Source organism: Mobula hypostoma, chromosome 2, assembly GCF_963921235.1.
Source record: "Mobula hypostoma chromosome 2, sMobHyp1.1, whole genome shotgun sequence".
Lineage (NCBI taxonomy): Eukaryota > Metazoa > Chordata > Chondrichthyes > Myliobatiformes > Myliobatidae > Mobula > Mobula hypostoma.
In genome coordinates, this window is record NC_086098.1 from 117,093,610 (window position 1) to 117,119,746 (window position 26,137).

The following is a 26,137-nucleotide window of genomic DNA, read 5'->3' on the forward strand; positions in this document are numbered from 1 at the left end:
CATTAATATATATGACAAACAATATTGGACCCAGTACAGATCCCTGAGGCACACCACTAGTCACCGGCCTCCAACCTGACCAACAGTTATCCACCATGACTCTCTGGCATCTCCCATCCAGCCACTGTTGAATCCATTTTACTACTTCAATATTAATACCTAATGATTGAACCTTCCTAACTAACCTTCCGTGTGGAACCTTGTCAAAGGCCTTACTGAAGTCCATATAGACAACATCCACTGCTTTACCCTCATCAACTTTCCTAGTAAACTCTTCAAAAAATTCAATAAGATTTGTCAAACATGACGTTCCACGCACAAATCCATGTTGACTGTTCCTAATCAGACCCTGTCTATCCAGATAATTATATATACCATCTCTAAGAATACTTTCTATTAATTTACCCACCACTGACGTCAAACTTACAGGCAGATAATTGCTAGGTTTACTCTTAGAACCCTTTTTAAACAATGGAACAACATGAGCAAAACGCCAATCCTCTGGCACCATCCCCGTTTCTAATGACATTTGAAATATCAGAGCCCCTGCTATTTCTACACTAACTTCCCTCAGGGTCCAGGGAATATCCTGTCAGGACCCGGAGACTTATCCACTTTTATATTCCTTAAAAGCACCAGAGGAGTTCCTCCTCTTTAATCAACATAGTTTCCATGACTTCCCTACTTGTTTCCCTTACCTTACACAATTCAATATCCTTCTCCTTAGTGAATACCGAAGAAAAGAAATTGTTCAAAATCTCCCCCCCTCTCTTTTGGTTCCACATATAGCTGTCCACTCTGATTCTCTAAGGGACCAATTTTATCCCTCACTATCCTCTTGCTATTAATATAACTGTAGAAATCCTTTGGATTTATTTTCACCTTACTTGCCAAAGCAACCTCGTATCTTCTTTTAGCTTTTCTAATTTCTTTCTTAAGATTCTTTTTACATTCTTTATATTCCTCGAACACCTCATTTACTCCATGCTGCCTATATTTTTGTAGATATGTCTCTTTTTTTGGAACCAAGTTTCCAATATTCCTTGAAAACCATAGCTCTCTCAAACTTTTAACCTTTCCTTTCAACCTAAGAGGAACATAAAGATTTTGTACCCTCAAAATTTCACTTTTCAATGACCTCCATTTCTCTATTACACCCTTCCCATAAAACAAATTGTCCCAATCCACTCCTTCTAAATCCTTTTGCATCTCCTCAAAGTTAACCTATCTCCAATCAAAAATCTCAACCCTGGGTCCAGACCTATCCTTGTCCATAATTATATTGAAACTAATGGCATTGTGATCACTGGACCCGAAGTGCTCCGCAACACATACCTCCGTCGCCTGACCTATCTCATTCCCTAACAGGAGATCCAACACTGCCCCTTCTCTAGTTGGTACCTCTATGTATTGCTGCAAAAAACTATCCTGCCACCATATTTCACTAATAGCTACAACATCATATTTCCAGGTATCAATCCATGCTCTAAGCTCATCCACCTTTCTTACAATGCTCCTAGCATTAAAATAAGTGCATTTATGAAATTCTCCACCTCTTACTCTCTGCCTCTGTGATTCACTGGTCCATTCACCCCTCCCCACTACTCTCCCTCCTGGCACGTATTCCTGCAAGTGGCCAAAGTACTATACCTGCCCATTCTCCTCTTCCCTCACCCCTAGTCAGAGCCCCAAACAGTCCTTCCAGCTGAGGCAACTATGTACCTGTGAATCTGCTGGGGTCATCCTGTTGTATCTGGTGCTCCTGATGTGGCCTCCTCTGTATTGGTGAGGCTTGTTGAAATTTGAGGGACCACTTCGAGCACCTCTGATAAATGTAGAACTTAACAGTGGCCGAACATTTTAATTCCAATTCCCTTTCCAGTTCTGACGTGTCAGTTCATGGCCTCCTCTTGTGCCAACATGAGGCCATCCTCAGGGTGGAGGAGCAACACCTGATATTCTGTCTGGATAGACTCCAACCTGATGGCATGTATAAGGTGTTTCTCCACCTGTTTTTTTTAATGTTTCTCCTCTCTCCTCTTCTATTCTGCACTCTGGCACCATACCTCTTCTCACCTGCCTATCACTTCTCCTGGGACCCCTCCTCCTTCCTTTCTCCTTCCCTTTCAGATTCCTTCCTCTTCAGCCCTCTACCTTTCCTACCACCTGGCTTCACCTATCACCTCCAAGCAATCCTCTTTCCCCTCCCCCCACCTTTTTATTCTGGTTTCTTCCCCCTTCCTTTCCAGTCCTGAAGAAGGGTCTCGGCCCAAAACATCAACTGTTTATTGATTTCTATAGATGATACCTGCTCTGCTGAGTTCCTCCAGCATTTTGTGTGTGTGTTGATCTTTATTTTCTGATTGATCTGTTTCTTTGCCTTCCAAAGAACTTCTCATTTGAGTCCTTTAATGACTGAGGCTATGAAGGCTTGAGAGAAGTTGTGGGGAAATTTCCTCACATAGTTGCAGTGGCAAGGAATTTCATGCGTAACTGGAGAAGATGTGGCTGTTCTCTTTGGGCCAAAGAAGGTTGAGAATATAGAATTGTATGAGATCATGACCACTTTAGGGTAAATGGAGAGTATTATTTATCATGAGTAGATAGCCACAAGCACTAGGATATGGAGATTAAATTTTTTATTACACGTCGTACATGGAGGCTAAGAAGAAAATGTAAAATGTACTCTGAGTGATTGTTTTCCAGAATCTAGTCTTTTTCTTTTTTTTCATGTTGGTTATTGAATCCTGGAACAGATAAACAGTCATTTCGTCCAACCATGGGAAGTGTTTTTTTCCCTCCCTTTAAATGGCTGTATTTAAACTTGTCATTGACATGGAGGTCTTAGCCACGTCTCTCCCTGTTAAACTTTCATAAAGACACATAGGAATTATCAATTTGGTTGGGGGGGGTAATGTCTGACTGGAGGATAATTGTTATTAGCTGGGCACTTATTGGAACATCCTCAATGTGCTGCAATTTCTTTTAAGTCAACTTTATTAACCTTTTATATTTTGTATCAAATACTGACAAATGCTTTAATCTGATTTTAGTTGTGCAATCAACTTTGAATTTTCTAGTTTAAAGCTCTTAATTTAGAATTTAAATCCAACATTTAGAGTGATCATTTGCTAATTGACCTTTGGTAGTGGTACTTTTGATAAGTTATAGTTGACATTGAGCTGATGATGGCCCGAAATCATATCTCTTCAAAATGAATGGATATTTAAATTCTGAAGTAAAAACAAAACGCTGGAAGTATCAGGTCAGGCAGATGTTGAGGAAAGAAACTGATCAAATGTTTTAAGTCTGTCAGAAAGTCAGCTATACAATATGGAAGCAGGGCCTTTAGTCCAATAACCGAACTGCCGAAGTTACTTAACTGAGCTCATCCCACATATTTGTACTTAGCCCATATCCCTCAAAACCAGGGGTTCCCAACCTGGGGGTCCTCGAACCCCTTGCTTAGTGGCATTGGTCCATGGCCTAAAAAAAAGGTTGTAAACCTCTGCTCTAAACCTTTCCCATCCATGTAATTGCCCAGAAGTCTTTTAAATATTGTAATTGTGCCCACTTCTACCATTTCCTTTGGCTACTGGTACTATATTTGCCATCCTCTGTTTGGAAAATTGTCCCTTGGGTCCTTTTTAAATTCTATCCTCCCCTCCACTTTAAATCTATGTCCTTTATTTTTTGACCTCCCCCTCCTGATCTGGGGAGGGGTGGGAAACTATGGCTATTCACTTTATCTATATACATAGAAACATAGAAAACCTACAGCACAATACAGGTCCTTCGGCCCACAATGCTGTACCGAACATGTTCTTACCTTAGAAATCAACCAGAGTTACCCATTATTTTTCTAAGCTCCATGTACCTATCCAGGAGTCTCTTAAAAGACCCTATCTTATCTGCCTTCACCACTGTTGCCGGCAGCCCATTCCACGCACTCTTATGAACCTCTGTTCAGTCACCTGTTTGCCTCATACACTCCAGGGTAAGAAGTCCTAGATCATGAGCCATATCCTTGTAACCCAAATTTATAATCTCTAGTCCCAGTAACATCTCTTTTGCATCTTCAGTAAAATGACATCCTTTCTACAAAAGGGTGACCTTACTGATGTCTTGTATAGCTGTAACATGATGTCCAAGCTCGTGTACTCAGTGCCCTGATGAAGGCAAGCATGCCAAATGTCGCCACCTTTCCTCTGTTTTTCATGTCACCACTTTCAGGGACTTGGTATTTATACCCCTGGGCTTCTTTATTCTACATCACTTCCTAGGGACTTGTTGTTTGCTGTGCAAGTTCTGCCCCGGTTTCTTTCTTGCATTTATCTGAATAAAATTCTATCTACCATTCTTTGGCCCAATGGGCCAGTTCTTCACGATGTGTTGTAATCTTGAATAGTCTTTACTGTCCATTATGCCTACAATGTTAGTGTTGTTTGTATACTTACTACACTACCTATATTCTCATCAAAATCGTTAATGTAAACCATGAGCAACAGCAGACCCTGCACCGATACCTTCAGCCACAGGCCTCCAGTCTGGAAAAAACAACCCTCTGCCATAGCTTTCTGAATCTTGCTGTCAAGCCAATTTTGGGAAAAGGGGAGGTGCAGTGAGACCTGGGTGTCATTGTACACCAGTCATTGAAAGTGGGCATGCAGGTACAGCAGGCGGTGAAAAAGGCGAATGGTATGCTGGCATTCATAGCAAGAGGATTCGAGTACAGGAGCAGGGAGGTACTACTGCAGTTGTACAAGGCCTTGGTGAGACCACACCTGGAGTAATGTGTGCAGTTTTGGTCCCCTAACCTGAGGAAAGACATTCTTGCCATAGAGGGAGTACAAAGAAGGTTCACCAGATTGATTCCTGGGATGGCAGGACTTTCATATGATGAAAGACTGGATCGACTAGGCTTATACTCTCTGGAATTTAGAAGATTGAGGGGGGATCTGATTGAAACGTATAAAATCCTAAAGGGATTGGATAAGCTAGATGCAGGAAGATTGTTCCCGATGTTGGGGAAGTCCAGAACGAGGGGTCACAGTTTGAGGATAAGGGGGAAGCCTTTTAGGACTGAGATTAGGAAAAACTTCTTCACACAGAGAGTGGTGAATCTGTGGAATTCTCTGCCACAGGAAACAGTTGAGGCCAGTTCATTGGCTATATTTAAGAGGGAGTTAGATATGGCCCTTGTGGCTAAAGGGATCGGGGGTATGGGGGGAAGGCTGGTACAGGGTTCTAAGTTGGATGATCAGCCATGATCGTACTGAATGGCGGTGCAGGCTCGAAGGGCCGAATGGCCTACTCCACCTATTTTCTATGTTTATATTCAATAGGCTAGCTTGCCTTGGATCCCATGTGATCTTACTGGACTCGTCTACTATGCGGTGCCTCCATGTTTTAGAAGTTTAGCAAGGATGCATTCTGTTCTTCAGGCTGCTTTTAAGAGCCTCACAGGCAACTTGGTGTTTCCAATCAAACACAGAAGAGATCCATAACTTCCAGCTGAGAATAGCCAGGACTGTTATGATGAGAATGACCAAGAGGCTTTTGCTGTTGGCATGTGTGCATCACAATCTGTTCAACAATCTTGTTACTTTTCTGACTACAAGAAGAGCAAGAAAATAGCAAAGACCCAATCCTATGGGTCCAGTGGGAGCGCAGAAAGCTTAACTTTTAAGTAGTTGAGAGGATTGGAGGGATTATAAGGAATTTTCTTTTCCACTTGAGATGATGTAGATATGGTTCTCTGTCTGAAACGTTGGTAGATGTGGGATAGATTGAGGCATTGAATAGGTACCTGCCTGTGTACTTGAGTTATCATCTGAGAGCTCTGGATCAAATGTCGAAAATTGGGATAAAGCTGGATATTTTCTTGATCAACTCTGCTATGAGGGATCAAATGATAGCCTCATTGACACTGATGGTCTCATCACTCCTCAGGCACTCCTTTGGATCTCTGGAGAATCTGTGGTCTCTCCTGTGTAGCTTAATGCTCGTCCAAACTTCTACTTTAGATTTTTTATCCTGTCAAAAAAGAGGCATTTCTGTTATGTACCTTTTCACATATAATCTTGCTGAATCTGGACTTTTCCAGAATAAGATGAAGATGAAGAGGAGCCAACTTTCACCCAAGCCATAAAATCTTAAATTTTAATATACAATTGTAGAACAGTATTACCAGGTTTGTGATATTGATTATATCTGAAGTAATGGCCATTCAGGTGATAATTTACTTTGCAACTTCCATAAATTACGGTTTAATCCAGTTCAAGCTCCATTCTAGAAAAGAGCCTTATTCCAGGTTGACACTTCATTGTGGTGCTAAGTTTAGAGGTGGCATCCTGTGGGTGAAACTGAGAATGGGTGAGGGGAAGGACTGCAGATGATGGAAATCTGAAATAAAAGCAGAAAATGCTGGAAATGCTCAGGTCAGGTCATAGCAGTCTAGACTGGTCTTTCATCTGAAGCAGGAATTCAGGTTGTCTTTCCATAAATGTATACTGAGCTAAGTATTTCCAGCAGTTTTAATCCCATAAATGGTACTTTAAACTGAGATCTTAAGTGAGTGGTCATATGTATGGTAACTATCGTGACATATGTCAAAATCAGCATGGAAGTGCACTTTGTTCTTGGCACTGTATAGCTCTTTTAAACAAATCATCAGCAAAACCAGTGACTTGATCTTTAGGATTTTTTTTTCTGTGTGCTTCCCTATATTATAATAACATTGCCCACCCATTACAACTATTTAAAATACTTTGGCATTGGAATTTTCTTGAGGGCATGGAATAAACTTTGTTTAACTGCAACAAGATGCAAAATACTGGAGGAACACACAGGATCAAGCAGTGTCTGTGGAAAAGAGTAAACAGTTGATGTTTCCGGCCAAGATCCATCTTCAGGGCTGAGAAGGAAGGGGGGAGATGCCTGAATAAAAAGATGGGGGATGGGGAAAGAGGCTAGCTGGAAGGTGGAAGGTGAAGCCAGGTGGGTAAGAAAGATCAAGGAGTGGAGAAGAAAGAATCTGATAGGAGAGGAGAGTGGACCAAAGTTGAAACCGAAGGAAGAGGGGACCCAGGGGGTAGAAATAGGTAGGTGAGCAGTGGCGAAAGCTCAGAGTGGGAAATAAAGGATGGGTGGGTGTGGGGGAAGAGAGATTCCTTCACTAGAAGGAGATACTGATATTCATACCAGATGGAATATAAGGGGTTGCTCCTCCACCCTGAGGGTGGAGTCAACTTGGACAAGAGGAGGCCATGGATCAACATGTCAGAATGGTAATTAAAGTGTTTGGCCACCGGGAAGTCCCACTTGTGGTGCATGTTCTGGAGGTGCTTGACGAAGCGGTACCCCAATTTATGATGGGTCTCACCAATGTAGAGGAGGCTGCATCGGGAGCACCAGACACAGTAGATCACCTAGCAGACTCTCAAATGAAGTGTTGCCTAACCTGGAAGGATTGTTTGGGGCTCTGACTGGAAGTAAGAGAGGAGGTGTATGGGCAGGTCTAGCACTTAGGCTCCTTGCAGGGCTGAGTGCTTGGAGGAAGATTGGTGAGGAGGGATGGATGGACAAGGAAATTGTGGAGGGGGTGATCCCTGTGGAAAGTGGGTGGGGGGGCACTAGTTGTAGGGTCTCTGGAGATGGCAGAAGTTGTGGAAGATAATGTGTTGGATGTGGAGGCTGGTGGTAAGTAAGTACGAGTGACTCTATCACTATTACAGCGGTGGGAAGATGGGATGAGTGGGGATGTATGGAAAATGGAGGAGATGCGGGTGAGGGCAGCATCAATAGTAGAGGGAGGGAACCCCCGTTCTTTAATAAAGGAAGACATTTTGATGTTCTGGAATGGAAAACTGCATCCTGGGAACAGGTGCTTGGTTCTGGTCATCTCACTACAGGAAGGATGTGGAAACTATAGAAAGGGTGCAGAGGAGCTTTACAAGGATGTTGCCTGGATTGGGGAGCATGCCGTATGTGAATAGGTTGAGTGAACTTAGAGCGACGGAGGATGAGAGGTGACCTGATAGAAGTGTATAAGATGATGAGAGGCATTGATCACGTGGATGGTCAGAGGATATTTCCCAGGGCTGAAATGGCTAACACGAGAGGGCACAGTTTTAAGGTGCTTGGAAGTAGGTACAGAGGAGACGTCAGGGGCAAATTTTTTTATGAAAAGGGTGGAATGGGCTGCCAGTGATGGTGGTGGAGGCGCACACGATAGGGTCTTTTAAGAGACTCTGGATAGGTACATGGAGCTTAGAAAAATAGAGGGCTGTGGGTAACCCGAGGTAATTTCTAAAGTAAGGACATGTTCGGCACAGCATCGTGGGCTGAAGAGCCTGTACTGTGCTGTAGGGTATCTATGTTCCTATGTGGCGGTGGCAAAGAAACTTAGAAAAGGGAATAGTATTTTTACAGAGAATAGGGTGGGAAGAGGTATAGTTAAGATGACCATGGGAGTCAGGTTTATAATAAATGTTGGTTGAAAGTTTATCTCCAGAGATGGAAGCAGAGAAATCAAGAAAGGGGAGGGAGTTGTTGGAAATGGAGCAAGTGAATTTAAGGGCAGGGTGGAATTTAGAAGCAAAATTGATAAAATTGATGAGCTCTGTATGGGTGCATGAAGCAGTGCCAATGTAGTGGAGGAACAGTTGGTGAGTATAATGGGAAAGCTTTGAACATAGACTGTTCCACAAAGCTGACGAAGAGGCAGGCATAGCTTGTGTCCCTATGAATGCCTATGGCTACTCCTTGTGTTTGGAGAAAGTTTGAAGAGCTGAAGGAAGGTTTGTTCAGGGTGAGGACCAGTTCTGTCAGATGGAGGAGGATAACTGCATGTCTTTACTTATTTTGCTCTTTGAACTGGACAGTATATAAGAATAAAAAATCTTTTTGGATGATTTGATATATCTGGCAAGAAAGCATCATTCCAGATGAAAATTCCAACAGTTTATTTCAGGCCTCGTTTCAGACAGTGATTAAAGTGACAGTAATGTAAAAAATTGTTAATGGGATGTGACTATTCCATTTCTTGTCCATCTCTAATCAACCTTGAACTGAGACTGTTTTGAAGGAAAGTTAAGAGCCAACCTTATTGGGAAAGAATTGCATTTAGTCAGACTGGATAAAAGAAAGCCATTTTTTCCTTAAAATCCTGAAGGACATGATTAAAGCAGATGGGCTCTGTTAACAATTTGAGAGGCTTGTGATCACATTTGCTTTTTGTTGTGAATATTTACTGGATAAGGACTTTGCTGGGATCTCTAGCATTAATTTTCCCAAAGTGTATCTGAGAAATCTGATGTGAGCCACTACCTTGCAATGCTCAAGTAAACATGGAAGTTCTCCCACAGTTGTGTTGTGATGCAGAATTTTACCCATCTATTACAATGTACAGTGGTCTATTTCCAAAGCAGAATGGTGTGACTTTGAGAGAACTTTGTAAATATTTTCACCAGCTTGCTGCTCTTAACTTTCTCTGTGGAAGTTGACAATTTAAGGGGAGCCTTTAAAGAGTGCTTGGCAAGTTCCTCCATCACATTCTGTCGATTCTAAAGACTGCAGCATCAGAAGTGAGGATCAAGAAGGTATGGTCAAGGGAAGTGGAGGAGCACACATAGGACTGCTTTGAGTCATTGGACTGCACATTATTCAGGGATTCATCTTCGAATCTGAATGAATGCACCACAGTTGTCACTGACTTCTTCAAGACCTGTGTGGATGAATGTACCATATATACCCAAACAAAAAACTGTGAGTGAGCCAGGAGATTAGTAGCTCTTCTGAGGGTTAGATCTGCAGTATTTAAGTCCAGTGACCCAGAACTGCAAGAAGTCCAGGTGCAACCTTCGGAAGGCTACTTTAAGAGAGAAAAAAGGCTCAGTTCCAATTGAGGTCAGACATGAATTTGGATCATGTCAGCTCTGGCAGGGTTTGCAGTCTATTACTTCCTACTAAGTGAAAATCAACATGAATGGCTGTGATACTTGGCTCCCAGATGAGCTCAATGTTATTTATGCAGGCTTTGAAAGGGAGAATAAAACTACACGTGTGAATCCCTGCAGCATCTGATGACCCTGTGATCTCTATCTCAGAGGCTGACATCAGAGTATCTTTCAAGAGGGTTAACCGTTGCAAGGCATCAAGCCCTGATAGGATACCTGGTAGGTCTCTGAAAACCTATGTCCACCAAATGGCAGGAGTGTTCAAGAACATCTTTAACCTTTCACTGCTGCGTTTGGAGATTCCCACTTGCTTCAAAAGAGCAGCAATCAAGAGCAGGGTGAGCTGCCTCAGTGAGTACCAGTGGCACTCACATCTACTGTGATGAAGTGCTTTCAGAGGTTGGTCATGGCTAGAATCAACACCTGCTTAAGCAAGGACCTGGACCTGCTGCAGTTTGCTTAGCACCACAATAGGTCTATAGTAGATTTAATCTCACTAGCTCTCCACTTGCCTTGGATCTCTTGAACAATAGCAATGCCCATATCAGGTTATTGGTTATAGCTCACTGTTCAATTCAATCATACCCACAGGTCTCCCAATAAGAAAGTGCGGATGGAAATAACATCTCTTTCTTGCTGACAGTGAACACTGGCACACCTTGCTCTACTCTCTACACCCATGACTGCGTGGCTAGCACAGCTTAAAAATCATCTATAAGTTTGCTGATGAAGCAATTATTGTTGGTAGAATTTCTGATGGTGATGAGTAGGCGTACAGGAGTAAGCTACATCAAATAGTTGAGTGGTGTCACGAGAACAACCTTACAGTCAACGACAGTAAGACCAAGGAATTGATTGTGGCTTTCAGGAAGGGGATGTTGAGTGAGACCAGTCCTCATCGAGGGGTCAGCAGTGGAAAAGGCATGACAGTGGCTATATTTCATTAGGAGTTAGAGGAGACTTGGTCTGTCATCAATGACACTTGCAGATTTCTACAGATGTACAGTGGAGAGCATTCTAACTGGTTGCAGCACCTTCTGGTATGGAGGGGCCACTGCACAGGATCAGAAAAAGCTGCAGAAAGTTGTGAACTCAGCCAGTTCCCAGGACATGACCTCTTCTCTTGCTACCATCAAGGATGAGGTATACGAGCCTGAAGACACACATGTTCAAGAACAGCTTTTTACCGTCTGCCATCAGATTTTGAATGGGTAATGAATCCATTAACTGTACCTCATTTTTTTCCCCTCTCATGCACAACTTATTTAATTGTTAAAAAATTTATACTGGCTGTAGTTTAGTTTTAGTTATTATGTATTGCTGCTGCAAAACAACAAATTTCATGACATATGACAGTGGTATTAGACATTCTGATTCTCTGTAAAGTCTAGAGACTATGTGTGAAAATCTTGAGATCAGCAGTTTCCGTCTGGTCTGTCACCAATCATTATTCCATGGTCAATGTTATTTAGGTAATATTCCTTTCTCATTCTGATGTTTGGTCTGAACAACAACTGAACCTCTTGACATTGTCTGCATACTTTTATTGAGTTGAGTTGTTGCCACGTGAATGGCTGATTAAATATTTGCATTAACAAGCAGGTATACCCAATAAAGTGGTCATTGAATATATGATAGAAGAGAACAAGTTCCATCAGCAGCTAACACTGGATTTGAGTAGAGATCCTCTAGATCTAAAGGCAATAAAGTCTTATTCAGGAAAAGGCTGGAAGGGAAGAGAAAATGGGGGATTGTGGACTAGTTAGCATGGCATGAGTTTCAAATTGTAATGCGTTAATGAGATTATAATCTTGCTTAATAATTGGGATGAAGTCAACAATATTTTGGAAATGGAAATTCTTTTGAGTGCTGTATTTTGAGTTTGTAAAAAAAACTGGTTAAATTAGGGGTAATATTGAATTTAGTGTATTTGTATTTTCAAAAGGTACCATAGGTTATTTCAAAAAAGGATTTAGTTTTGCTAATACATGAGTAGAGATCAGGATTGATTCAAGGACCAGAAACATAACAATAATGTGCTATTTACAGCCAGCAGACAATTAAATCATCCTTGGTCCCGATGGACTACCTGAGAAGAATAAAGTACCAGAAGTGGAAGCACATCTCTGTATGCTAATGACTTGGATGAAAAGACAGTTTAACAAAGTTGTGGGAAAGGAATAAAACAGAAATTGGTAGAAATGTTTGTGGAGCCATCTGGTTAATACATTAATGAAGGCAATGGAAGAGGATACAAACAAGAGACATGTTGTAATTTTGAAATACATGTCCAAGCTGTTACTCAAATGTAAGGAGAATACTGCAGATCAGATAATATCTAGAGAGAAAGACTTATCATGGATGGATGACCTCACAATATGTAAATTCAGCCATTTGAATGAATGTATTGGTGGAGGGGAATTTTTTAGGTCTCTTCAGAAAAGAAAGGAAAAATCCGAAGAATGATTGTCTAGAGAGCTTGTATGGCAATGGTGCAGATGAACTTGTTGGTTTGAAGGCTGCAACCTGACTCAATGGAAAATGAATTGTTGTTCTTCAAGCTTGTGTCAGACTTTTTTGGAAACATCCGAGGCTACAGGCGATGATCAGAAAGCTAGTAGGAGGGAGAAGTGAAGTGACTAGGGTCTCTTAAGCTTTATACTTTATTGTCGCCAAACAATCGGTACTAGAACGTACAATCATCAGGCACCAGAAAACTGGAATCTCAAAGGGGCAAAGGGCTTCAGAGATTGCACGGATGTAAGCAGTAAAGGACTGGATCTGGGAAGAAAGGCTGTATTGGCAGAAAATAAGGTGGAAGGGAAGTGCTGGGTGGGGGCAAAAGGTCTGGAAAGGAGGTTATGTGAGTAGAATAAAGATGATAGGTGGAGAATAATACAGAACAATGGTTATTTACTATTTTGGGGGAATAGTGTTCTTAAAAATGAGAAATAAGTAAGTGTGTAATGAGAGAGTTTATATGCTGTTTCATATCAATGTGAAGCAGATTGGAAAGAAGCATATTGAGCTGTATTGCAGGGAAATTGAAGCATAAGTGGAAAGCTTTTCTAATTTTCCAGTTCTTGTAGTCACAAAGTGCTGTGGAAAGATTTGGTCTTTTGTTCTTCAAGGATAGATATACTCCCCTCATAATTGGTGCAGTGTAAATTAAGTAAATTGATTCCAGGGATGAGAGGGTTGTTCTTTGAAAGAAAATTAAGCAAAATTGATTGTAGACCAGAGTTTAGGAGGGGGTGAGATAATCTAATTGAGACACACAAAATGGTTTTGCGGGGCTAATGATGAGAGGCTGGAATTCTGAGGTTAGGGAATAATCTCTGGATACAGGGTTGTTCACTTGTTATAGATGAGAATTATTTTTTAAACAGGACAATATAAATCTTGAATTCAATCATGGGAGTAGTGAAGCACAACTTTTTCTTTTTCATTGTTAAGGGAATGAAACAATGGGGATCAGGAAGGAAAATGAGTAAATAAGGCATGGGTTTGTAGACTATTTTCTCATTATTATGGAAGGCCTTTGGGAGTTGGGAAGTGAGTGACTTCCCCAGCATCTCCATGCTGCTCTTGGAGGAATGTATTTTCCAAAACTCACCCAATTGAAGTTGAGGTGATGGTGATCTCAAAGACTTGGAAGATTTGACAAAGTACAGTGCTAATGAATATTGTTGGAACATAATAAACTTTCTCTTTGTGGTTGTGGCTATTCTTTGTACTTGTGTTGCTTAACTGGCCAAAGTAGAATGTTGCAGCTCCATAGGTGTATATGGTACTGCTGGGGTGTGAGGAATTCAATATTGTTTAATGTCATTTCCAGTACACAAATGTAAAAGTGAACAAAATAATTATTACTCCAGATCCAATGCAGCACAAAAAAAGCATTAAAATAAAGAAAGCAACAATAATAAAAACACAATAAATATAAATACATAAGGAAAACCCCAAGGTATTCTGCAAGTATGTGAAGAGCAAGAGGATAAGACATTAGAGAATAGGACCAATCAAGCATGACAGTGGAAAAGTGTGTATGGAACCGGAAGAGACAGCAGAGGTACTTAATGAGTACTTTGCTTCAGTATTTACTACGGAAAAGGACCATGGCAATTGTAGCGATGACTTGCAGCGGACTGAAAAGCTTGAGCATGTAGATATTAAGAAAGAGGATATGCTGGAGCTTTTGGAAAGCATCAAGTTGGATAAGTCACCGGGACCGGACAGGCTACTGTGGGAGGTGAGGGAGGAGATGGCTGAGCCTCTGGCGATGATCTTTGCATCATCAATGGGGATGGGAGAAGTTCCGGAGGATTGGAGGGTTGCAGATGTTATTCCCTTTTTCAAGAAAAGGAGTAGAGATAGCCCAGGAAATTAAAGACCAATGAGTCTTTCTTCAGTGGTTGGTAATTTGATGGAGAAGATCCTGAGAGGCAGGATTTATGAACATTTGGAGAGACATAATATGATTAGGAATAGTGTCACAAAAAACTGTGGGTCAATTGTTTAAGAAAAATAACCAGATGGCTTGAGTCGCTAAATTGAGGTGCTTTTATTTACCTCAAAACAAGACAAAAACGGGGGGGGGGGGGGTGGGGGAAGGGGGAATAAATAAATAAATCTCTGACTAAACACTGAAGAAAACTAACCCCAAAGCCTTCGTAACCTGAGGCTTCCCCAGACCACCCAAAAGCTAATTAACTCAATTATCCAATTAAAGATGGTATCCTCCATCATCAGCACACTTGTGCAGGTTGCTGCTGCCTCTATATGAGACAGCTCTGTGCAGCAGCTCTGGTTCAGACCCAGTCACTATTACTGCTGGGGATGAGTGTTTTACCGAGAGCGTCATGTGCTGTCCATAGTTAGTGACGGGCCTTCGTCACAAATAGTCTGCATGGCTTTGTAGTGTATACGGATTTCAGCAAGGCATTTGACAAGGTACCCCATGCAAGTCTTATTGAGAAAGTAAGGAGGCATGGGATCCAAGGGGACCTTGCTTTGTAGATCCAGAATTGGCTTGCCCACAGAAGGCAGTGTGGTTGTAGGTGGGTCATTTTCTGCATGGAGGTTGGTCACCAGTGGTGTGCCTCAGATCTGTTCTGGGACCCCTTCTCTTTGTGATTTTTATAAATGACCTGGATAAGGAAGTGGAGAGATGGGTTAGTAAATTTGCTGATGACACAAAGGTTGGAGGTGTTGTGGATAGTGTGGAGGGCTGTCAGAGGTTACAGCGGGACATGGATAGGATGCAAAACTGGGCTGAGAAGTGGCAGATGGAGTTCAACCCAGATAGGTGTGAGGTGGTTCATTTTGGTAGGTCAAATGTGATGGCAGAATATAGTATTAATGGTAAGACTCTTGGCAGTGTGGAGGATCAGAGGGATCTTGGGGTTCATGGGACACTTAAAGCTGTTGTGCAGATTGACTGTGTGGTTAAGAAGGCGTATGGTGCATTGGCCTTTATCAACCGTGGGATTGCGTTCAAGAGCCGAGAGGTAATGTTGCAGCTATATAGGACCCTGGTCAGACTGTGCTCAGTTCTGGTCACCTCACTACAGGAAGGATGTGGAAACTATAGAAAGGGTGCAGAGGAGATTTATAAGGATGTTGCCTGGATTGGGGAGCATGCCTTGCGAGAACAGGTTGAGTGAACGTGGCCTTTTCTCCTTGGAGCAACGGAGGACGAGAGGTGACCTGATAGAAATGTATAAGATGATGAGAGGCATTGGTCGTGTGGATGGTCAGAGGATATTTCCCAGGGCTGAAATGGCTAACACGAGAGGGCACAGTTTTAAGGTGCTTGGAAGTAGGTACAGAGGTGATGTCGGGGGTAAGTGTTTTACACAGAGTGGTGAGTGCTTGGAATGGGCTGCTGGCAACAGTGGTGGAGGCGGATACAATAGGGTCTTTTAAGAGACCCCTGGATAGGTACATAGAGCTTAGAAAAATAAAGGGCTATGGGTAAACCTAGGTGATTTCTAAAATAAGTACATGTTCAGCGCAGCATTGCGGGCCAAATGGTCTGTATTGTGCTGTAGGTTTTCTATGTTTTTATGTTTCTATAAGGTAGCTTGTATGTCCATAAAATGACAGTGGGCGCAAGAATTTCTGTACATAAAGTGACTGATAGGAAATGATAAGGTTATAGTGGTGTGGTTTAGTGGACAAGTTGATCAGCCTACTGCCTGGCGCAGATGCTACATAGCCTTCCTCTTGATGGAAGTAGGGCAAACAGTCCATGAGTAGAATGGATGGGATTCTTCATGATTTTACTGGCCTCTTACTGGCACTTTTCTGCATATTTGTCCTTGATGGCAGGTAGGCTGGTGCCAATGACGTGTTGGGCAGTTTTGATTACCTATTGTAGAGCCTTCCTGTCCGATACTGTGCTGTTTCCTTATTAGCAGTGATGCAGCCCGTTAGAATGCTCTCTAATACGGATCTGTAGAATGATATGAGAATGATGTTTCGAATGGTTTTTTATCTGAGGAATCATTTGTGATTTCTGGTTGGGTGATTTTAAGAAACATTGTAAAGTAATTAATTGGGTGTAGGGTACAAACCAAAGAAACTATTTGGGCAGTGGCAGAACTGCAACTGAGCATTGTAAGTGCCACATGTAAGTACTAGTCACAGTCTTCTGATTCTGAGTAGACAAGGGGCCAGTAATTTGAACATGGAGAACAGTGCAGCACAAGAACAGGTCTTTTAGCTCATGATATTGTGCTGAACTAGTTGGCTACTAATTAAACACTTATAGAAAGTAATCCCTTCTAGCAACACAATGCCTCTCTCCCTGCATTCTCTGTACATTTGTGTGCCTATCTGAGGGCCTTTTAAGTGCCTCTATCATTATTTACCCCCTCTGCAACTCTGGAAGTGCAATTCTGGCACTGACAACTATGTTTTAAAACCTATCCTGCACTGTATGTCCCCTTTGAGCATAACCCCTTTAGTCTTAAATGAATGTGACATTTCAGGGGGTTGTAATGAACAGGTGGACAGCTCAAAATATCTGAATAGTAGTGAAATGCTTCAGTTTTGCCTCTGTTGCTATCCTGTAGTTGCTTTGGGTCTGCTCCTCTTCCCCCCCAAAAAAAAACTCTTGCTCTGCATCTCTCTCCTTCACTCCTTGTACTAGTCTACTTGTTCCATCTCCACAGGACCTTCCCCAGTGCTGTTCCCTACTCCTGCCCCATATTTCTAGTCATCCTGCTCCTCCCTCCCTGCCCCCTACGCTGCTTTTTTTTTTACCATTTACCTACTAAGCTATTGGTTGAGGGCTCATTGGTGTTTATACTGCAATAGTGTTGTAATTTTTTTTAGCTCGAGTGGTTAATATTTTATCCAGCTCTTTTTGTATAAATGTCAGTGTTAATAATTTTCTCAAGTTGCTTATTAAAATTTTAGCCTATAAGCTGATTACATACTGTTATGACAGAGAGTGGTGTAAGTTAATTTTGCCTGGAAGTGTTTTCCGTATAAATATAACCTTTCGGGAGCCATGTTTTGGAGCTGGACCATGTGGAGAATACAGTTGCTGTGAGTCTTAAACCTTTCATTTAGATGGTAACGGAAATCAGTACATCGAGAGCTGACTGAAATGGTTGTAAAAATGGTGAATCTTTTAAGAACGAATGATGTTTTGAAGCAGTGTCTATTTTTAGTAGTCTTCGGAGAGAAGAGAAATTTTTAATCTTTAACAGAATATGAATTGCTACTGCAGTCCTTCCACAATGCTCTCAGCATTTTATCAGTGCAAATGATAAATTTGATTTGCTATAATCTCTTGTATTTATCATTGGCTTGATTTTTAAATTGCATGGAATTCTAAAGTGCCTTGAATAAAATGTTAATGTGCAGATGTATACAATGCATCAAGCTCATTCTATTGCCTGAACAAGTGGATATGTAAACAGGAAGGATGCCATGCATTTGCTGCAGAAACAAAGAGCTTTGTGAGTTGCAGCTGCTAACGTTATGGTTGATAATTGGCATTAGTGGGAATGGTATTGGTACATTTTATCTGATGCATATGTTATCAATTTAGTGATTGCCATCCTGTGTCATGTGCACACCTATGCTGGTGGAGGACATTTATTTGATTTCCAGAGTGATGAGTTGTTGATCATAGCTAATGTGTTTGGGTGGCAGGATTCCTCCTGAGAAACAAAAATGTAAAGGTTAGTCAGGCTGTATCACAAGCATGTGTCACTTGAGGCTGTCTGATGTTTGTTACTTATATCTGAAAGCAAAATGACTTGGGAATTCAGGGAATGGGGAGGGCAGGCAGGGAATGGAGGGTGCGGTGTCTCTTATTGTGTGATTTGATCTCAAAGCTGTATAAATGCAAAAGGGCTGACAGAATTCTGGTTTATTAGGTGAATTAATAATGGAATTCTGCAGTAAAGGGGAAAGATTTGATTATCCTTTTAAAATTATTTACTTGCTCCAGGCTTTTCTGGATAATGGTTCATTCTAAAAACATGAATTTAATTTTTGGCTGAGGATGCAGTGATAGAATTATTTTTTTTACAACTGTGAAAATGTTTGTATGCAAGTGAGAATTCAATTCTCTGCATGTTCAGAATGTAATTTTTTAATGTAGCAAATAGGTTGAAGACCCAAAAATGGCTTCTTATAAATTTTAGTTTGTTTTTAATGTTTATATTGTGCAGATGTGTTCATTTTCTATATCTGATTATTCTGGAAGGCAGTGAATCTGCTGATATCTAAAGAATATTTTTGTATCCTCTGACAAAAGCAGTGTGGATTAGTGCAAGCTGGTTTTGACTGCTACGTTGTTGTGAACACATTCCCTGGAATTCATGAAACTTAGAAATACCTTGTGGTTTTGAGTAAATGAATCATGTCCTTGTCTGCCTGCCTAAAGCATGTATGGGTATTCCTCCATAGTTAACAGTGGAAGCATGGGGGGGGGGAGAAAAAACTTTGTTAGTATAATGTTAGTAGAATGCAAGACTCCCTTGAATGCCCCCAGCTGCTTGAAAATTATAAATGACACTCAGCTGATGAGTGGGAAAGAATTGCAGTCTTTGTAATAATCAAAAGTAATTAGAATGTTCTTCATAAAAATCTCAGTCAATATGATCTATTTCCAAAGCTGTTTTTAATCTGAAACTCCCATGTTTTAATCCAAGTCATCTTTCTAGTCAACTGTTCTGATGGCCTTATTAAAGAAATGATGTGGAGACTTTCCAGAGAGTGCAGAAGAGGTTCACCAAGATGTTGCTCATATTAGAGAGCATTAGCTATAAGGAGAGGTTGGATGCACTTGGATTATTTTCTCTGGAACGTTGGAGGCTGTGGGGCAACCTGATATCATCTTCTGAGAGGCAGAGATATGGTAGTCAGTCTCTTTCCCAAGATTGGAATTGTCACCTGTACCAAGATACAAGTGAAAAGCAAACAACAGGAATTCTGCAGATGCTGGAAATTCAAGCAACATACATCAAAGTTGCTGGTGAACGCAGCAGGCCAAGCAGCATCTATAGGAAGAGGCGCAGTCGACGTTTCAGGCCGAGACCCTTCGTCAGGACTAACTGAAGGAAGAGTGAGTAAGGGATTTGAAAGCTGGAGGGGGAGATGCAAAATGATAGGAGAAGACAGGAGGGGGAGGGATAGAGCCGAGAGCTGGACAGGTGATAGGCAAAAGGGGATACGAGAGGATCATGAGACAGGAGGCCTAGGGAGAAAGACGGGGGGGGGGGGTGACCCAGAGGATGGGCAAGAGGTATATTCAGAGGGACAGAGGGAGAAAAAGGAGAGTGAGAGAAAGAATGTGCATAAAAATGAGTAACAGCTGGGGTACGAGGGGGAGGTGGGGCCTAGCGGAAGTTAGAGAAGTGTCCAGCTCTCGGCTCTATCCCTCCCCCTCCTGTCTTCTCCTATCATTTTGCATCTCCCCCTCCCCCTCCAGCTTTCAAATCCCTTACTCACTCTTCCTTCAGTTAGTCCTGACGAAGGGTCTCGGCCTGAAACGTCGACTGCACCTCTTCCTATAGATGCTGCTTGGCCTGCTGCGTTCACCAGCAACTTTGATGTATGTTACAAGTGAAAAGCCTGTCTTGCATACTGTTCATACAGATCAAATCATTACATTGTGTGTAGATATGGAACAAGATAAAATCACACCAGAGTTTTGAATAAAATGAAACAGCTACAGAGAAGGTACACTGCAGGTAAATAATAAGGTGCGTAGTCATAAGGTAGAAATAACAAACACAAAAAGGGCAAAGCTTTAAGGTGGGGCGGGTTAATGTTTATTTCTATACAGAGCAGTAGGTGTCTGGAACACTGGTAGTAGAAGTGGTGGAAGCAAATATGACTGTTTAAGAGGCAATTTAGATGTGAATAGGTAGGGAATGGAGGGATGTAGGTCATGTGCAGGCAGGTGTGCAGTTTAAATTGGTATCATGGTTGATATAGACATGGTGGGCTGAAGGGCCTGCTCCTGAATTGTTCTGTGTTCTAGTTTGCTTTCTAAAACAATGAATTGTTTATAATTTTAATATTTTTCAAGTGCTCTGTTACTGTAAATATCAGTTTCCAATTGCCTATGACAAATTCCATCACCTTTTTGGCCCATGTTTTCACCTGCATATGTACTTTCCATTGTTAACTACATTTGCAAGTTTGTGCCATCTGTAAACTGAGAATATGTCCTCTTTATCCACATTCAAGAGGTTATTATGCATCAAAATATTCTTTGGCTGACTCATGGGAGTTATCAGTGAATATTTTCTCCCTTATCATGAAAAGCAGCATTCCACCTCTGGATTAGTTTATGACATTTTATTGTGACCACACCATTCACCTTAGTTTGAAATTAATTGTACTATTTTATAACTTTGGCTTTTAGTATCTTATTCAATATAAGTAAGACATTAATTTTTTATTATCTCAATTTGTTCCAATATATATGTTATCTCACTGTTTTAATTATATTTGCAATGTTCCCTCCTTTTCAACAAAACCCAAGATTTAAAAGTTCTTCATTGGCTGGTTATGGTATAATGCCTTTCACAGCCACGTGATATAAATGCAACTCCATACTAGTAATTTGTAGCTTATCTCATATAGTAAAAATGCCCTAGACTATTTTGCTGTGACTACCAGTGGTTCGGCAAAGATGGTGGGGAATGTGCAGGAAGGTTGAGTCAGGAATGAAGTTCTCGAAGTATTGGAAAGCAAAGTAGCAATTAGGAAGGGATGAGGTCATTAAGAGTGAAACACAAGGATGACAACACTTGAAGCACAAATGGACAAAAAGCTAATTTAGGAAAGCATTTGGTGTACATGGCTGAAGAGGTTCATCGTTAGGGCAATGGGGTAGGGAAACTAAAAGAAACTTGCACTTAAAAAATTAATGCTGTAGTTTATTTTTAGCTGTTAAGAAAATATGCCCGATCAGTTGTACTTAGTTTATTGATTTTTGAGATTAATGTTCTCCAATGTGGACATCGTTACGACTTCCCTCGATGAAGGTGAATTTCCTGGTGAAGCAGATATATGTTTGCGTTACTCAGTACTTCACTTTTCTAAACTTTTAAGTGTTAGCCTCCTGGGAGAAACAAGTTCAGACCATTTGTTCCACATTGACTGATAGCAAGGCGCCGTCTGTTTCTCAGTGTTTTGTTTAAGTTTTTGTCATTATATTTTTGCCGGCTGTCTCTACAGTTGCTCTGCATCAGATGGTGAATATTTCAATTGATAGAAGCAAAAGGTGAATAAGTAATTACTTTGTTGTACTACCAGAATGCTCTCTATTTAAAAATGATCTGGTACTTCATTCTTTCTGTCTCTTATTTTTAGACTAGGGAAGGTGTGTAATGATACCATTAGTGTTCAAGGTTGGGTGAGAATTGAGGGAATGTGCTTAAAATTTGTTTCCATAATGATGCAGTTGTCCACATGATTCCCACTCATGATGTAAAGGGTGCCATCCTTAATGAAACTTCCTCCTTTGCGAAAAGATGCTTTATTTGACTGCATTCTGGCATTTGTATTATGACTGATTTTAAAATGTTCTGATCCATATAAATAGTTCAACATCAAATGCTGATTAGTTTGCGTTAGTCCACATTTCACCATTTCAGCAGATGGTTTTAAAAGTGCAACTGGTTAGAGAATTGTACTCAGGGTAATGTCAAAGGAATACTATATGTTCAGCCTGCTTTTTGAACAGGGCCGTTTCGCAATTGCTATTTAAGACCCTGATTTTTGAATGATCTATTTTTGTACTGTAAGTTTTTAATCCAAAATTTTGAATTTTCATTTTTCTTTGTTTTTGGTCTTGTGAATAGCAATGGATTAAACATGGCTTTACAACTTCTGTCGAATTATTGCTGTGCAAGAATTGAAGATAAATAATTCTTGTCACTTGTTCACATCCAGAAGTGAACTACCAAGTAGAATTTAGCTATGTTTGTGGGCATTTGTTGATGGAGCAGAAAAGACAGTGTAGACAAATGAGCAAGAATTTTGACAAATATAAATCTAAAATAAAAATTTGTACTGCTTGGATTTACAAATTTTGTCTTTTTTAGTTCATATTATTCAGTGTATTCTAATAGTTATTACTCAGTCTAACCAGTCATTTTATTCCTGTCCTTCTATGACAACTCACTTTGATTTGTATGCACATAAAGGATAAAGCTGAAGAATTTTAAAAAATACTCTGACTTCTAAAGTGGGCTTTATGATGTCAGAGCTTCTTAAAACAGTTCGCAACCAATCTTTTAAAGGATTTATTCAGAGTCTAAGATAATTCCACAATAGTTCTGATGTGACGAGTCTTCAGAATCCACAGAATGTTACATGGGACAGATTAATGGATGGATGGATGGTGGTGGATTGCTGATCAATCTGCTGATTGGGAAAATAATTGTTGACTTGTTTTGTTCTCTGCTAATGGAAGCTGATGTCCCTGAATAGTTTTTTTTCTGGTTAAAAATAATGGACTTTGTAATGCAGGAATGATAAATTTGGTGCTTCTTGTACCCAAAAAACTTGACTTTCCTCCATTATCAATTATATTTTTAAAAAAAATCTTCTGTCCACTGTGAGCACAGCAAATCTTTTTCTGGAAGCCTGATGTTAAAAGCTGTTTATTATTCACCCAGCAGAGAGTTTTTCATTGCCTTGATTCTAAATTATATATAGTTAATTTTCTGGATTATTAAAACTGTAGGTGGAAATCTGAAATTAGTTGTACAGCACAGAAGCAAGCTCTTTAGTGCAATGTGCCATGCCAACCAAGAAGCCCCACTTGTCCAATTTTGACCGTTATCCCTCTTAACCTTTCCATTAACATGTCCAAATGACTTAATGTTATCTTACTTGTCTCAACCACTTTGTTAACCAATATTTTGAGGAGCTGGTTTGTAAATGCTACTATCAGAATCAGATTTGTTGTCATGGACTTAAATCGCATGAAATTTATTTGTGGTACCTGTACTGTCTGATGACACAAAATGACTATAAATTACAAGATTACATAGTGCAAAAGGAAAAAAATGGTAGGATTCATGAACTGTTCAGAAATCTGGTAGCACAGGGTGCGAAGTTGCTCCTAAATTTGATGGGGGTGGGTCTTCAGGCATCTGTCCTACCCCCCCAATCGTGATAACAAGAAGAGGACATGTCCTGGATGGTGAGGGTTCTTGGTGGTGGATGCTACCATCTTGCAACTGTATCCTTGACTTCCTCATCAGGAGACCACAATCAATTCGGATCAGTAATAATATCTTAGGCTCACAGCTAAGCAACGCGTGCACACCTCAAGAATATGTGCTTAGCTCACTGCTCCAATCTGTGTGGCTAGATACTGCTCAAACGCATCTATAATTTTGCTGAAGACGTTACTGTTGTTATTGGTAAAATCTTAGATGGTGACGAGGTGGTATGCAGGAATTGTATAGATTGGCTTTTGAGTGCTGTTGCAACAAGAACCTTGCACCCAACATTAGCAAAACCATGGAATTGATTGTGGACTCAGGAAGGTGAAGTTGGGAGAGAGACAGTTTTCATTGAGAGGTAAGCAGTGGGAAGGGTGAGCAGCTTCAAGTTTCTGGGTGTAAAACATCTCAGAGAATCTGTTCTGGGCCAAACATTGATGCAATCATGCAGAAGGTGACTCTGCTCTTGCACTTCAGCCCTGGATACATGTGTGTGGTTGGATGATAATTAAACTTAAACTTCACTAAGGGTTTGAGGAGACTTGGTGTGTCACCAAAGGTGAATCAGGTTTAATATAATTGAAATTGAGTGTGTTCTTTCAGGCTGTTGTACATCCTTGATCATAGCAATGAGAGAGCACATTCTGGGTGACGGGTGCCCTTAACAATTGGTGCTGTCTTTCCGAAGCATTCCTTTTTGTCCTCGGTGCTGAGGAGGCTATGTCCATTATGGAGTTAGCTGTGTTTGCAAGCCTGTGCTGCTTTTTGTGATCTTGTGCAGTGGCCCCCTCCATACCAGACAGTGATGCAACCAATTAGAATGCTCACCATGATTGATCTGTAGAAACTTGCCGGAGTCTTTGGTGACATGCCAAATCTCCTCACATTCCTGATGGAAATATAGCCATCGGCTTGCCTTTTTCGTGATTGCATCAGTGTGATTGGCCCAGGATAGATTTTCAGAGATGTTCATACTCAGGAACCTGAAACTGCTAATCCTTGATGACTGGTATGTGTTCCCTCCTGAGGTATAGAAACAATCCTTGGTCTTACTGACTTGAGTGCAAGATTGTTGTTGCAACAGTACTTAACCACCTGATTTACCTCATTCCTGTATGCCTTTTTGTCACCTTTTGGGCTTCTGCCAACAACTGTTGTGTCACAGGCAAATTTATACATGGCTTTTGAGCTGTGCCTTGCCACACAGTTGTGGTGTAGAGAGTAGAGCAGTGAGCTAAGCTCACATCCCTGAGGTGCACTGGTGTTGATTGTCGTTGAGGGTAATATTCTGATTAGTTGCATCATCTCTTGTGGAAGCTTCAATGTATTGGATAGAAAGAAGCTGCAGAGGGTTGTAGACTGCCAGCTCCATCACTGGCACAACACTCCCACCATCAAGGACAACTTCAAAAGGTGGTGTCTCGAGAAGGCAGCGTCGATCATTGAGGAGCCTCACTAGTCAGGACATGCTCTCTTCTCATTACCTCCATTGGGGAGGAGATAGAGGAGCCTGGAGACCCATGTTCAATAATTTAAGAGCAGTGTCGTTCCCTTTGTCATCAAATTTACGAATGGTCCATGATCACTTCCACGCTATTCCTCTTTCATATTTGTTTATTTATTGTAAGAGTTGGTGTGTGGCCAAGTGGTTAAGGCGTTTGTCTCGTGATCTGAAGGTCACTAGTTCGAGCCTCAGCTGAGGCAGCGTGTTGTGTCCTTGAACAAGGCAGTTAACCACACATTGCTCTGCGACGACAGTGGTGTCAAGATGTATCGGCCCTAATGCTCTTCCCTTGAACAACATCGGTGGCGTGGAGAGGGGAGACTTGCAGCATGGGAAACTGCCGGTCTTCCATACAACTTTGCCCAGGCCTGTGCCCTGAAACCTTCCAAGGTGCAAATCCATGGTCTCACGAGTCTAACAGATGCTTGTTTACTGTAACTGATAGTAATTTTTATGTCTTGCACTGTACTGCTGCTGCAGAGTAACACATTTAACAATGTTTGTCAGTGATAAAAGATGCCCTCAGTGTTGGAATAGGTTGTGTCAATGGTGGTTTAAACTAGAAAGGTGGAGGTGTGGGGGGGGGGGTGAATGGACTACAAAGCAGTAGTGGTGCTGATGTGAGGCTGGAAGTTGATAATAGTCAACAGCAGCAAGTTCAGTTTTACATATGATATAAAAATAGCTGGGTTACAGCAGAGAGCAAGGACAGACTTTGGTATTGAATTGCATTTGTTTTGATGCAAGAAGTCTTGACGGGTAAGGCAGATGAACTCAGCATAGGTCAGGTTTTTGCAGCTGGGATCAAGAGAATCTCTGGAGAAGTAGAGGGTATGTCTTGGGGATTATCTGCATTATAGCAGAGAAGGTATTGGATGTTTTAAATGTATGAAGGTGGATAAATCTCAAACACGAGGAATTCTGCAGATGCTGGAAATTCAAGCAACACACATCAAAGT

The 26,137-nt window shown here is 41.1% G+C and overlaps 1 protein-coding gene across 3 annotated transcripts in view; it reads left to right on the forward strand.

The window, feature by feature from the left end:
* The window catches only part of enah (ENAH actin regulator), a 340,698-nt gene that overhangs the window by 54,026 nt on the left and 260,535 nt on the right, over positions 1 to 26,137 (forward strand). The window contains exon 1 of one of the 3 annotated variants that reach the window (XM_063040499.1): positions 16,913 to 17,516. The exons of the other annotated variants lie outside the window; for them this stretch is intronic. Coding sequence (XP_062896569.1) covers positions 17,479 to 17,516 — 38 coding nt within the window. The 5' untranslated portion in view covers positions 16,913 to 17,478. Of the gene's footprint in view, positions 1 to 16,912; positions 17,517 to 26,137 lie in introns of those variants that run through there. 3 annotated transcript variants of the gene reach the window in all.